Raw genomic sequence first — 13,187 nt, 5'->3', positions numbered from 1 at the left:
TGTTCTTGTGTGCGTGCGTGTGTTCTGTGAGGCGTTTCCTCTTCTGGTTTATGTGTGCTGCATGTTATGGCTTTGGTCTGCCGTTACTGATGTGAAATGAGCGTCGTGAAAGCAAGAGCGAGACTGGCCGGGAATATTCGTGTTTCACAGAGAAACAGCAACACCATTACCAATCACACACAAATGCACACACACGAGAGAGAGAGAGAGAAAGAGAGGAGGAGGCAGAGAAAAAGAAAGAGACGGACAGAGAAAAGAAGATTGGGACAGCCACAGAGAGAGACAGAAAGAGACCGAAACAAGAGAGAGAGAAAGAAAGAGAGAAAGTGAGATAGAGACAGAAAGAAACAGAGAGAATCAAGTGGAACAAATCAACAGACAATAACCAGTGGTACAGATCGGACAGACTCTTTAATGTACTGGTATCAGGTTGAAAATATTCAAATCGTTTATCAACTTTTTTTTTTAAATATCATACAAGAAAACATCTTTCAGAGAACAGCCAAAACAGACATCCGCCTTCTATCAAAAAAGACCATGTCTGTTTCGACTGCGTCGTCCAATGATCGGGGGCCGTTCTTTCTTTGCTAGTCCGGAGCTGCTGTGGTGATCTATACACGAGCTCCAAAAGATAAGAGACACAAAGGGAAAAAAAAAAGTAATGAAAACAAGAAAGCGTAATAAATACTCTACCACCAAAAAAAAAGACAATCATCCCAAACACAGAATGCAGCAGCAGTGAACCATATTACCGGATTCCTTCTAGACGTTATCCTTCTCGCAGAAAGGAGATTGGCTCATACCATTGCACATCGTCTTTCTTCTTCTTCTTCTTTTCTCTCTCTCTGTCTTGTTTTTATTTTTTATATCCTCATCTCCTCTTTCTCATTGCGTGACTGACATTGCACTACAGTCTTGTAAAAAGACAAAAGCGTAAATGCTATATATCACATACATTGCCAGCTGGTTCCCAGTAATGGCCTGCGCCACGGGAGAACACATGCGAGTAGAGAAAAGGGGGTTCGACTGGGGGGAAGGGGGGTTCAAAAATCAAAGCAAAACCCTGACTATGGGAAGACTCAGTATCCAATAGCAATTAGAAATAATGTGTCAAAAGAAAAAAAAGGGCGATGTTCTTCATAAGAAGTAATATCAATAATAACCCTTGCACAAAATCGTCGCCATTCCTCAATTTCGGTCCACACATTCACACATAGATACTCGTTTGAAAACAAAAACACAAACAACAACAAAGTCCATCTCGATTGCGTAAAACGTTTCGTTGCCGAGTGCTGTCCTTGAGAATGAAGTTCCTAGATGGCGGAAGTCACATGCATTGCTATTGGCTGGTCAATGACAGAAGTGGGTGTGTCCAACATTAATCGTCTAAGTCCCCCTCATTGGACGGCGTGGCCGAACGGTAGGAAGTCTGAAGCCCGGTCAGGGAGCCTCGGAAATTGGTGTAGGCAGGTGGCTGTTTTCGGAGACAGACATGGAAAATTGTTAAAACATGCTATTGTGTTACATCAGTTATCGTATCGAGAAAGTGAATTATTTCTACGTACATGTGTATGTGTGTGTGTGTGTGTGTGAGAGAGAGGGGGGGAGGGGGGGTAGAGGAAAAGAGAGCTGTGGAAAATCTGTCTTAAGCTATTCATATGAACCAAAAGATAACATATCATCTGACAGCCCAGTTGCTCCTTCTCTCTCTCTCTCTCTCTCTCTCTCTCTCTCTCTCTCTCTCTTGCTTTTCTTTATCTCACTTTATTCCTTTTAACGTGTACAAAATCTCAGAGTGTCAACTATTTTTGTTTTAGCAGGACTCAAGCGTTCAACAAACAAGCACGATGCGCACGCATATGATGGTGTGTATGTGTGTGTGTGTGTGTGTGTGTGTGTGTGTGTGTGCGCGTGTGTGTGTGTGTGTGTGTGTGTGTAGATCACAGACTGCAGTCATACCCAAAGGAATGGGGTATTCGCACTCATGGTTACACAATTTATCTTGCTTAAGAATATAACTATCCACAAAATTCATAAAGGACCAAACAAAGGATAACAACAATACCAATCAGCTGGAGCTATGGCAAGTACTGATCCTTTGCCATAGAGCAGAATTTCACCAACATGATCACGACACACTGCAAACTTTTGCACAATAGAAAAAAACAAACAAGGGACCCACACACTGCACTCGCATGCATGGGGTTCTCTCATGGTTGTGTTTGGGTGGTGGTGGTGGTTTTTCTACCCCGCTCAAAGCATCCGAGAAGAGTATCAAAAGGAGAAGGGTGGGTACAAAAAGGAAAACCTTGATAAAGGAAGACAGGAATCTTGGTAAAACATAGAAAACGCTTTGTGATAAAGGGACAGGCATTTTTATAATTGAAAGTTATCGCATCACGAAAGTTAAGACATGTAATGGGTTGTCCAAAGGTGTGGGAAAACATCCAGATTACAGGTAAAACGTGTGTACCAATCAGGACACGTGTAGAATGAGGAAGGAAAGAACGGATGAATGGAATGGGTGGGAGAAGAATTTCGGGAGCTATACAACGTTTCTAAATGGTGGGGAATGGGGAAAAAGGTACTGTGGTGTTTTCGATCTGGAATGCACGTGCATTTTTGTTCATCTTTTTTTTTTTTATAATTTGTTCTTGATCTGGAAAACACAAGCAGGTTTTCTGAAAATGGAACACACAGGCAAGGTTTTGTTTTTGAAGACTGACACACAGGGACAGGTTGGTTGTTCTACGAGAGGAAAAACACGGACAAGTTCTCTTCTTTCACAAAAAAACACGGGGAGGAAGTTCTTCGTTCTGTAAGTGGAACACTTGGGCAAGTTTCTTTTATTCTTTTTATTGGAACACGGGGATAATTATCGTTGTGTGACTGGAACAATCGGGCAAAAAGTTTCAACTGTGGCTTGGATGGAACAACACTGGGTGTTTTGGGCCACCCAGAAAGAAAAGGTAACTCACTGACTGACTGAGCTGTTTCCTTTCAGAGTCCAAATTTACACCTGGTAGTGGAGGTAAAAAAAACTTTGAGAGGTCACTTTTCTCACAAGCAGAGCAAGTAGGAAAGCAAAAAGTATAAACACACATTGTTACTGTCTCTGGCACATCCTTTCATTCTCTCATCCTCAGTTTAACAACTTCACAGCACACACTTTGTTTCGCTGTTGCGAGCTTCATTCACACCCAACACTTGCGTTCAAGAAGCTCTAAGCGAGTCATGTGTGCTAAAGTGAGCGCTTAGTGAGCAACAGCGACCTCGACCTTGCCAGCAGGAATGGCAAGTGAAGCCAGGAGGTGTCGTGTGCTGGCGAAGCACAGAAAAAATGCTGAAAAAAGCAGCACCATGCAACAAAAAGAATGACAAAACAAATGAATGTAAATAACCGGGGATTCACTCTGAAAAAACAAAGAGAGATAGACGAGCTGCGTATCACCACCGAAGCTGCAAACAGCAGGGTAACAGCAATGTTAAATGACCAGCTTTTGGCGAATGTTTTCAGTTTTTCCCTCATCCAAGCATTAGTGCAGAGTCAGCCGGATGCCAAGTTTGACCAAACACAACGTCAGCCATTTTGGATGACGTACATCCGTTATCAAACTGATGACATGCCCCATGTACACAAGAACTTACGCGTTTACTCGGCAGTAATGGAGACGGCCTACAAAGGCAAAATATATAATAATAAATTAGTCAGTTCAGAAAAAATACAATAGATTAGTCATAGTCAATAATCAACAAAAAACAATCAAAAGAAATATTTACAGTCCAATGGACACAGGTATGTTCATTTCTAAAAAAAAAATAAATAAATAAAAGGCGGCCCTCTCTTGAATCCCGAAAACACATGATCAAAGCCAGACATTAATTCGTCGCCGCAGTAACTGAGAGTTCCTTAGAGCCAACGATCGATGTCAGCAATGGTTCTTAAAACTAAAAACAAAAACAAAACAGGACTGCAAATAACGGGGTGACAAACGGTTGGACGAAGGGAGTGGGTATATCTACAGACAAAGATCACAGACTGATAATTCTCGCTACACAGGTTGCACGAAGGAGGGAGGGAGTCCTGGTGACTACACAACTACAGTGCTGTTGCTAGCTGCGGGAAGATAACCCTAGATGGACGTGCCTAGCGGACATTGGTGGGGGTGGGGGGTTACCTCGCTTAAGACGTGCCAGCCGTACGGTCCGTGCTCGGGGCTCGCTTAGAGCCAAGCCCAGACTGCAACCAGCCCCCACACCTTGCTTATAACTACTATCCGCTTATATCCAATGTTTGCTTAATTAATCAACGGCTACAGCTAAGACATCATGCTTGTCCTGCTCTTATGAATATAAGCAAAATACACAAAAAGTCGCGAAACAGACATTACTACAAATACCTTCTCTTTATCCATCTCTCACTGTTGTCCATCTCCATAATTCATATTCAGCAAGACCTTATAAATCTCGATATTTGAAACAGATAGATATGATTCTTAAGACATGAGAAAAAGACGCAAATAAATAAAACATGACAGATTAATCTGATACACATATGATAAGAACAGATACTCGCCAGAGGGTCGAGCAATATTTACGAATGGAAAATATCAAGTAAAAAATATATCGAGATACTACATTATCGAAATCAAATGGTTGTGGATATAAAGACTTGCAGCCTCGTCTGGAGAAGAGTTCTCTGGTGATTTGATCATGGAAACGAAGACACAGAGGTCTTTTGCCTTGTATAGAGGGGAGTTCTCTAGTGATTTCATAATCAGGAAACGAAGACACAGAGGTCTTTTGCCTTGTATAGAGGGGAGTTCTCTAGTGATTTCATCATGGAAACGAAGACACAGAGGTCTTTTGCCTTGTATAGAGGGGAATTCTCTAGTGATTTCATTATGGAAACGGAGACACAGAGGCCTACAGCTGTGTCTAAAGAGTAGCAGCAACAGCAGGAGAAGGACCACTTACAGCAGGGCTGGCGGAGGTGCGGGACACGGAGACGGAGGATCGGTTCTTGGCGCGCAGCTTGGACAGGGTGCCCTCGGCGGTGTCAGCCCGCTCCTCGGCGTCCTCCAGCTCGTTCTGCACCTTGCGGAACTTGGCCAGGTTCACGGCGGCGATCTCCTCCTGCAGAACACACAGAGTACACAGTGTGTCAGTCAGCACGTGAAGAAAGGGAAAAAGTGTCAGGAAACGAAACGAAACATATTTTTATTTCACGAGGGTTAGTGGAAGTAAGCATAGCTGGGGTTTTTTTATGAATATATCCAGCCCTCAAGTGTGTGTGTGTGTGTGTGTGTGTGTGTGTGTGTGTGTGTGTGTGTGTGTGTGTGTGTGTGTGTGTGTGTGTGTGTGTGTGTTTTGCTTGTTTCGGTGACACTGTTGGACTGAAGTTGTGATTCAATTTGCATGACTGTCTTGCTATTGTATCCTCCACACATACAGACAAAATTCTCACTGCTTTCACCACGAAAAGATAAGGAACAACAGATAGATAGATAGATAGAGATAGACACACACACACACACACACACACACACACACACACACACACACACACACACACACACACACACACACAGACAGGCAGAGACAGAGAAACAGAGACACAGACACAGACAGAGCCTGGAACCCCCCACACCCCCCACCTCCCCACCCCCCAGAAAAAACAACAACAAAAACTCACGGCTTCCTCCACTTGTCTCTTGTAGGTCTTGATCTTGGCGTTCAGCTTGTCCACCAGGTCCTGCAGACGCTCGTGGTTCTTGCGGTCCTCGTCCGACTGGAAGGCCAGCTCCTTCAGACGCCTGTCGGCCTTGCGCATGTTCTTCTGGGTCTCGGCGTGGCGCCTCTGCTCTCCGTCCAGCTCCATCTCCAGCTCGCGAACCTGGCGAGGGGTAGGGGACAGTTGTGGTCATGAGAAAGGGAAAGGAGATGATTGTGTCATGAGGTGTGTCATGAGCAAGGGAAAGGGGAACAGTTGTGCAAGAGTAAGGGAAGCAGTTGTGTCATGAGAAAGAGAAAGAGACGGCTGTGTCATGAGCAAGGGGATGTGCCATGAGGTGAACATAACGTGTCAAAGGAATGATTGTGTGTCACTGTAACTACTGAGGTGAACAAATTTTCCATACTGCAAAGGCAACACCAAAACTTGCATCTTTGTAACTATTGAGACGAATGGAAAATTCTTTGTTGAAATCAACATCGAGCAACAGTTTGATATGCTGAAAACCAATATCTGACTGAAACTGATATAAACTTTCACGTTGGTAAAAATCAAGAGTAAGAGAGAAAACTTATACCTGCTAAAATGAAAATTTTGCGAGGACATTATAAACTTTGAAATCGAGAGTTAAACGACATACTGCAGTAGAAGGGTGACTAAGAGAACACGTCTAGGTATCTCTATTGAAATTCATAGTCTCCAATCCTCGTGGAGTTTTAAAGCTACTCACTCTCTGTTCCAGTTTCTGGATGATCTTCTTGCCTCCCTTGAGGGCCTGAGCCTCGGCCTCATCCAGTCTGACCTGCATGTCCTTGATCTGACCCTCCAGACCCTTGCGCAGCTTCTCCACCTGGGCACGGTGTAAAACAGTAAGACTGTGAGTGAGGAATAGAACAGACGGGCTAGGTCACCAGAAAAGGACATAAAACAAAACAAACACCACGATATACACACACACACACACAAAAACAACAACAACAACAAAAAAACCCAACCCCGAACAAAAAACAAAACCACCACCACACCACTCACTCACTCACCTACCCCACTCAACTCCAACACCACCACCCCCCCTTCATCATCATCATTACCCTCCCAGCCGCTTTGATTAACTGATTAATATATATTTTTTTCAAACTCCACTCAGCCCAACTCACCTGCATAGAGTGCTCCTGCTCCTGACGCAGCTCGTCAGCCAGACGGGCGGCATCAGCCATGGCCTTCTTGGAGCGCTCATCGGCCCCACGGAGCTCACCGTTCATCTCGTCCAGGTCGGTCTGCATGGCCTGGATGTCTGCCTCCAGCTTGCGCTTCTGGCCGGAGAAGGAGCTCACCTGGGCGGACAGCTCGTTGACGCGGTCGTTGGCGTCTGTCAGCTCGTTCTCGGCTCCCTTGCGGGCACGGTCGGCCTTGAGGAGAGAGAGAGAGACGGAAACAGGGTTTGAAAAAGGGAATGAGTCAATGAAAAACAGGAACAATGGAATAAAGGTATAAATGAAAAGATAACTAGATAAGTAAATAAGTAAATGCATCGGGAGAAACGTGTAAGTGTATGCTGAAGAGAGAAGTGAATGAATAATTAGATAGATAAATAAATAAACATGTCAAATGAATCGGAGGGAACGTGGAAGTGTATGTATTGAAGAGAGAATGGGTTGGGAACACAACTTGATACCCTCCCACTCCTCTCTCTCTCTCTCTCTCTCTCTCTCTCTTCTTTCTTTCTTTCTTTCTTTCTCTCCTTCTTTTCTGTAATTTCTTTGCTGTTTTTGTCAGTTCTGTTCCTTAGACAGTTGTGTGTATGGGGGTGGTGGTGGTGGAGGATGGGGGGGTCAGGGTAACTACTGCTCACCACGGCCCAGAGACCTGAAAAGAAAAAAAAAGACCTAGAACGAAAAAGGTACCATCTCCAATAGCTGCACTCACCCCCTCCAGAGCGTTCCTGAGCTCCTCCACCTCACCGGACAGGGCGGTGCAGCGGCGCTCAGCCATGTTGTAGGACTCACGGGCCTCGTCCCGGGCACGCTGCTCTTCCTCCACCTGAGACTGCACCTCCTGGGGACACACCGCAAACAGCACTCATTAACATCATCATCATCATCATCATCATCATCAACAAGAACAACAGCAGCAGCAACAACAAAAAACAGCAGCAATAATAATAATAATGATGGGTCAAAAGTCTGAGGGTCCCATACCCCGTTTTAGGGCCATCGGGGGCAGTGACTACATACACATCCACTGTGTCTATAGCTCGGCATAGTTATCCCGCACTGTTATTTTTCATGTATAAGTCTGTTCTCATGTGGACAGGCTAATTGCCTGTGCATCAACTAAATGTCCCGAGTTCCAGAGTTCTCCCACCCCCCTCTTGTTTTTAACCATCTCTCAAAAAGTGAAAAACTAACTCACTCGAGACGACCATTATCTCTCTCCCCCCCCAAAAAAAAACAACAACAACAACAACAACTCCCCCTACAGAGTCTCCAGCAGATGTCGAATATCCCAACCAACTATAGCTTTCGTCATTAGAAATGCAGTATTTATTGTCTTCATACGCCTTTCCCATTCTAGAACCTTCCGTGAGTAACGATTCAATAGCGTACAGCTGCGGTTAAACGCTGTCATCAACACCAATTCACAGAGAGAGGTTAAAAAAGAAAAGAAAAAAAGAGACCCAGAACACTTACACGGACGTTCTGCTGCAGCTTCTTGACGGTCTTCTCCATCTCGGCCTTGCCGCGGTTAGCCTGGTCGAGGTTGACCTCCAGTTCGTTGATGTCCGACTCCAGCTTCTTCTTGACGCGCATGGCCTCGGCCTTGCCCTTGGCCTCAGCCTCCAGAGAGGCCTGCATGGAGTCCAGGGCACGCTGGTGGTTGCGGCTGCAAGACAGACAGACAGAGAATGATGGTTAGGACACGGGAACAGGGAGCTGGTACTGTGGAACTGCAAGTTCGAGGCTGGGAATTTAAAATTCGTATAGGGGAAGAGTTCTCTAAAAGGAAGTGGGGTCTGTGTGAGACAAACTGAATATTGCAAGTACAAATGATGATATTGTTAAAATGTTTTGTTGTTTTATTTTGAGAGAGGGATGGAGGGGTAGGCGTAGAGAGAGAGAGGGTGGGTAGCGAGGGAGAGAGATAGAGACATATAAAAGAGACAATACAAGAGAGAGAGAGAGAAACCCCTCTTGATTTTCTCGAAACACTGGCCTTTTTTTCTCTCCTGAAGCACACCATGTAACCAACGAACAAGAAACAAACAACAATTGGAAGCCGCGACAGACGGACAGACACACACACACCCAACACACACACGTCTACCCTCCTCTCCCCACAAAAGCTCACCGTGTGTTCTCGAACTCCTCTTCCTTGTCCTGGATGCGGCGGTCGATCTCGGAGCGGACCTGGGAGATCTCCAGCTGGGCACGCATAACCTTGGCCTCCTCCTGTTCCAGAGCGGCCTCGGCCTCCTCCAGAGCGGCCTGGAGCTCCTCCTTCTCCAGCTCCAGACGCTTGCGGGCCTTCTCCGACTCGTGGACGCTGCGGCCTCCGTCGCTGAGCTGGTCGGTGAGGTCGTGGATCTCATCTGCAAGAGGAATGGGAGGGTGTGAAAGAAAATGTCGACCGAGCAGGTGCGTTGGATGAGTATCAATTTCTAAAGGGGGCGTCACTTCGGACGAATCTATGTGTGCCGCATCACACATGTAAGATGTCTGACCAGCAGTATAATCCAATGCGCTTGAGTGCATGCGTATATTTTTTTTATATGATGGCATGATGTCGTCTGTCATGCTGGTGGAGTAACGTGTTTGGATGGTGATGGTAATTTACAGTGGTGGTTGACGATGGTTGTGTTTGTGGCGTATTCAGTAATGGCTGGGGTGCAAGACAGCGATCTTCTGAGGTCAGTATGTTTGTCAAACGCAGACACTGTACCGTCCACTCATTCATAAACCATTCGTTCATCCAGTTCTCTGGCACCGTACCAGCCAGGTTCTTGTTCTCGCGGCGCAGGGCCTCAGTGCTGTCGTGGGCCTCCTCCAGCTGAGCCTTGACGCGGAACAGCTCGGCGCTGTAGCCCCGGGCCTCCTTCTGGGCGTTCTCCAGCTCAGACTGCAGGTCGTTCACCTTGGCCTGCCACTCGGCGATCGTCTTGTCGAAAGCGCGCTGCTTCTTCTCCAGGTTGTTGGCGTTGGCGTTGGACTGAAAGGTGGGGAGAGAAGACGATATAAAGTTTATTGTCTGTAAGGGAGGTGCGGGAGGGAGATGAGATAAAATATAAAGTTAAACAAAACTTTTTAGTTTGATGCTGAGGGGTACATGACCTTAGCGTCATATTTGTGCAAGTAATACTGAGTGTGTAGACAATGAGCGTGTGTGAGTGTGAGTGCATAAAATTATATTATGCAGCTCTCTCTCTCTCTCTCTCTCTCTCTCTCTCTATATATATATATATATATATGTGTGTGTGTGTGTGTGTGTGTATGTGCACGTGCGTGCGTGCGTCCGTGCGTGTATTATGCCTATCTTTCCTTTCATCAGTATCTGCGTGTTCGTATTCAGTACATAAAAACCAAACAACAATGACTGGACTGGGGAAAAAAAAGAGAAGAAACCAGCACTCACGCGCTCAACATCGACCATGAGGTCCTCCAGCTCTCCCTGCAGGCGGGCCTTGGCCTTCTCCAGACCGGCCACCTTAGCCAGAGCGGCCTCGGCGGCCTGCTCGGCCTCGGACAGCTTGTTCTGCAGCTTCCTGCGGGACTCCTCCAGCTCCTCAGCGCGTGCAGCGCCCTCACCCTCGAACTTGGCGCGCCACTGCTGGGCCTCGCTGTTGGCCTTGGACAGCTGCCTCTGCAGGTCGGAGCGACCGTCCTGCTCCTCCTCCAGCTGCTCTCGCAGGGCGTCCAGATCCGAGGTGAGGTTGCGCACCTCGCTGGACAGTTTCTGGCGAGCCTGCAACGGAGAAGGGAGTATGGTTAAGGTTGGACGGACAGTTTTTTTCACTGATGGCTTGATGCAAAAAACAAAAAAAAAAAAAAAAAGCAATTGTTGCTTGTTCAATTTACCATCATGAAATTAAATCTTGACTTCACACACACTTACACACCTACACACCTGCACCAAACACCCCCCACCACACACACACACACACCCCGCCCCCCACCACCACACACACACTTACGCGGGTCTCATCCTCCAGGCTGCGCTTAGCCTCCTCCAGCTGGTTGGCCAGGGCGGACTTCTCCTTGGTCAGGGTTCCGACGCGGTGCTCTGCGTCCTCCAGCTGACGGGTGAGGTCCCCGCTCTCCTGCTGCAGGCGGTTCTTCTGGGACTGCAGATCGTTGACGTTGCGGTTGGCTTCGTCCACCTTGGCGTTCAGTTCGGAGATCTGAGCCTCCACCTGCTTGGTCATCTTCTCCGACATGCCCTGTGTGGGACAGAGGGAGGGACAGAGGTGTCAAGACAAGACAAGACGACGGTTTATCTGTTAGGCCTCCGGCCAATAACAAAGGAGTGGGCCACGTGCAAGAAATATTAGATAATGAATCAAATAAGGACAGAGGTGTCAGGTGGGCGTGTGGGGTCTTGTGGAATGGTTCGTTTAAATGATAGATGATGGGATATTCATTGTTTGGTTTTGTTCTGAAGCGGTGAAGTGTACCTGGATTCACAGAGGGAAAGGTTTGCGACGTCTTCTGATTTATTCTTTAAATAACAGAAGATGGGTATAATGTTTGGCGTGTTCTGAGTTACGTCAGCCTGGGTGTGTGAGGTGTGTGAAGTCTTCGCATCTATTGAAATTTCGCAAGCTGCGGAAGATGGTCCTGAATAATAGAGAGTGCATGATGCGAGAGATATATCTGTCTTCTGTACACGTCAACAGAGACCGTGCGACGATTTCTCTTCGAATCATTGCTTATCACAGCAGGCGAAAGTTTTTATTTGGCATGCTTTGGGCAACAGAGAGTGAGTGAGGCATGTGAGACAGAGGCTTGCTGTTCAGTACTCACCTTGTTCTTGCCGATGTGTTGGATCTGAGCCTGGAGATCGTCCACCTCGGATCTCAGGGCGGCCTTCTCCTTCTCCACTCTGCACAGGGAAGCATCGTCATGATCATCATTGTCATTCGTCACCAAGATCGCCGCCACCATCACAAACACAACCGCCATCATCATTATCACCGTAGGCCATCGCCATAACTTCATCAACCTTCAGCCTGCTCCAAACACCACACACTCACTCACCCAACCCTTCCGCTCACATTAGCAAAGTCCTGAAATTTCAGCAGCCGCTTTTGGTTGTTTTTTTTTGTGGTTGATAATAATACATTGCAGAACATTTCACCAGGTAAGTTGAGAACGATAAGCAAGAACTCATAAATGTACACTGACAGATGTCGCTATGAGCACACGATCGGCTGCAACTGGTGGGATATAAGTACTAAAAAAAAAAAATACAATGTACAATAAGTTGATTTTTTATCGGGGCTTGCTGTGCTTTGACTTTGTTGTACGTGGTTTCGTTATAAAGTTGTTGTATGCCAAATTTGACAGTTCTGCTTGTAGACTTCACCCCCACACTACGTTTGTCTCAATGGGTTTTTAAAGACATTGTGGATTCTGAATCCATCCCCCCATCTCTCACCTGGTCTTGACCTTCTGCAGCTGGTCGATCTGGTCGGACATCTCGTTGGCGGCATCCTGCTGCTTCTTGCGGAGCTGGGACACCTGGGCCTCGTGCTGCAGGTTCTGCTCCTCAAGGTCCCGGCGCAGCTTCAGCAGCTCCTGCTCGCGCTTCTTGTTGAGCTCCACCTGGGCAGCCGTGGCCCCGCCTGCCTCCTCCAGGCGCTCGCTGAGCTCGTCAAGCTCGCGGGTCACCTCCTGCCTCTGCTTCTCCACCTGCATGGTCAGGTGAGTGGGGTGAGTGAGGTGAGGACAAGTGTGTGGGTTGTTCGGTAGGTGGAGGTGCCGGGATGATGAGAGGTTTTTGGAGGTGGGTGTGGGTGAGTGGGTGGGTGGCTTGTGTGAATGTGTGTGTGTGTGTGTGTGTGTGTGTGTGTGTGTGTGTGTGTGCATGTCTGTGGTTGTGTGTGTATGTCTGTGTGTGTGTGTGTGTGTGTGTGTGTGTGTGTGTGTGTGTGTGTGTGTGTGCTTGCGTTTGCATGCCTGTGTGTATATTACAAAGAATAAAAAGTCATCAAGTTCAACAACACACGCAGAAAAGAACCGAACTCTCCTTCCGTCCCCCACCCCTCAACCCCCTCCCCCCACACACATTCACTTCCTACTGCTTTCAACAGTCAATACATGCTCCCCCTCACACCACTCAAGTTTTACACCCAACTCACACACCGAGAACAGTGTTCCTGGTGTTCCGCATTCATTCCACACAGCTTACTGTCTGCCTCCTATCTCTCTCCACAGAGTTCTTATCCACCACGCCACTA

The 13,187-nt window shown here is 47.0% G+C and overlaps 1 protein-coding gene across 5 annotated transcripts in view; it reads right to left on the bottom strand.

The window, feature by feature from the left end:
- Positions 1-392: 392 nt before the first annotated feature.
- The window catches only part of LOC143292551 (myosin heavy chain, striated muscle-like), a 47,651-nt gene continuing 34,856 nt past the window's right edge, over positions 393-13,187 (bottom strand). For 2 of the 5 annotated variants that reach the window (XM_076602955.1, XM_076602952.1), the window contains exons 27-40: positions 12,386-12,639; positions 11,752-11,830; positions 10,923-11,168; positions 10,364-10,693; positions 9,724-9,940; positions 9,083-9,323; positions 8,425-8,617; positions 7,661-7,789; positions 6,892-7,143; positions 6,465-6,584; positions 5,696-5,896; positions 4,978-5,136; positions 4,179-4,240; positions 393-1,474 (exon numbers count right to left, since the gene is read on the bottom strand). In XM_076602955.1, coding sequence (XP_076459070.1) covers positions 4,184-4,240; positions 4,978-5,136; positions 5,696-5,896; positions 6,465-6,584; positions 6,892-7,143; positions 7,661-7,789; positions 8,425-8,617; positions 9,083-9,323; positions 9,724-9,940; positions 10,364-10,693; positions 10,923-11,168; positions 11,752-11,830; positions 12,386-12,639 — 2,478 coding nt within the window. In that variant the 3' untranslated portion in view covers positions 393-1,474; positions 4,179-4,183. Of the gene's footprint in view, positions 1,475-2,978; positions 3,020-3,648; positions 3,677-4,178; positions 4,241-4,977; positions 5,137-5,695; positions 5,897-6,464; positions 6,585-6,891; positions 7,144-7,660; positions 7,790-8,424; positions 8,618-9,082; positions 9,324-9,723; positions 9,941-10,363; positions 10,694-10,922; positions 11,169-11,751; positions 11,831-12,385; positions 12,640-13,187 lie in introns of all 5 variants that reach the window. The other 3 variants (XM_076602954.1, XM_076602957.1, XM_076602956.1) reach the window with 3 other exon arrangements.

This window comes from Babylonia areolata, chromosome 18 (genome assembly GCF_041734735.1).
Source record: "Babylonia areolata isolate BAREFJ2019XMU chromosome 18, ASM4173473v1, whole genome shotgun sequence".
Lineage (NCBI taxonomy): Eukaryota > Metazoa > Mollusca > Gastropoda > Neogastropoda > Buccinidae > Babylonia > Babylonia areolata.
Note: the sequence above shows the minus strand (reverse complement) of the source record. Positions and strands in the feature narration are given on the sequence as shown.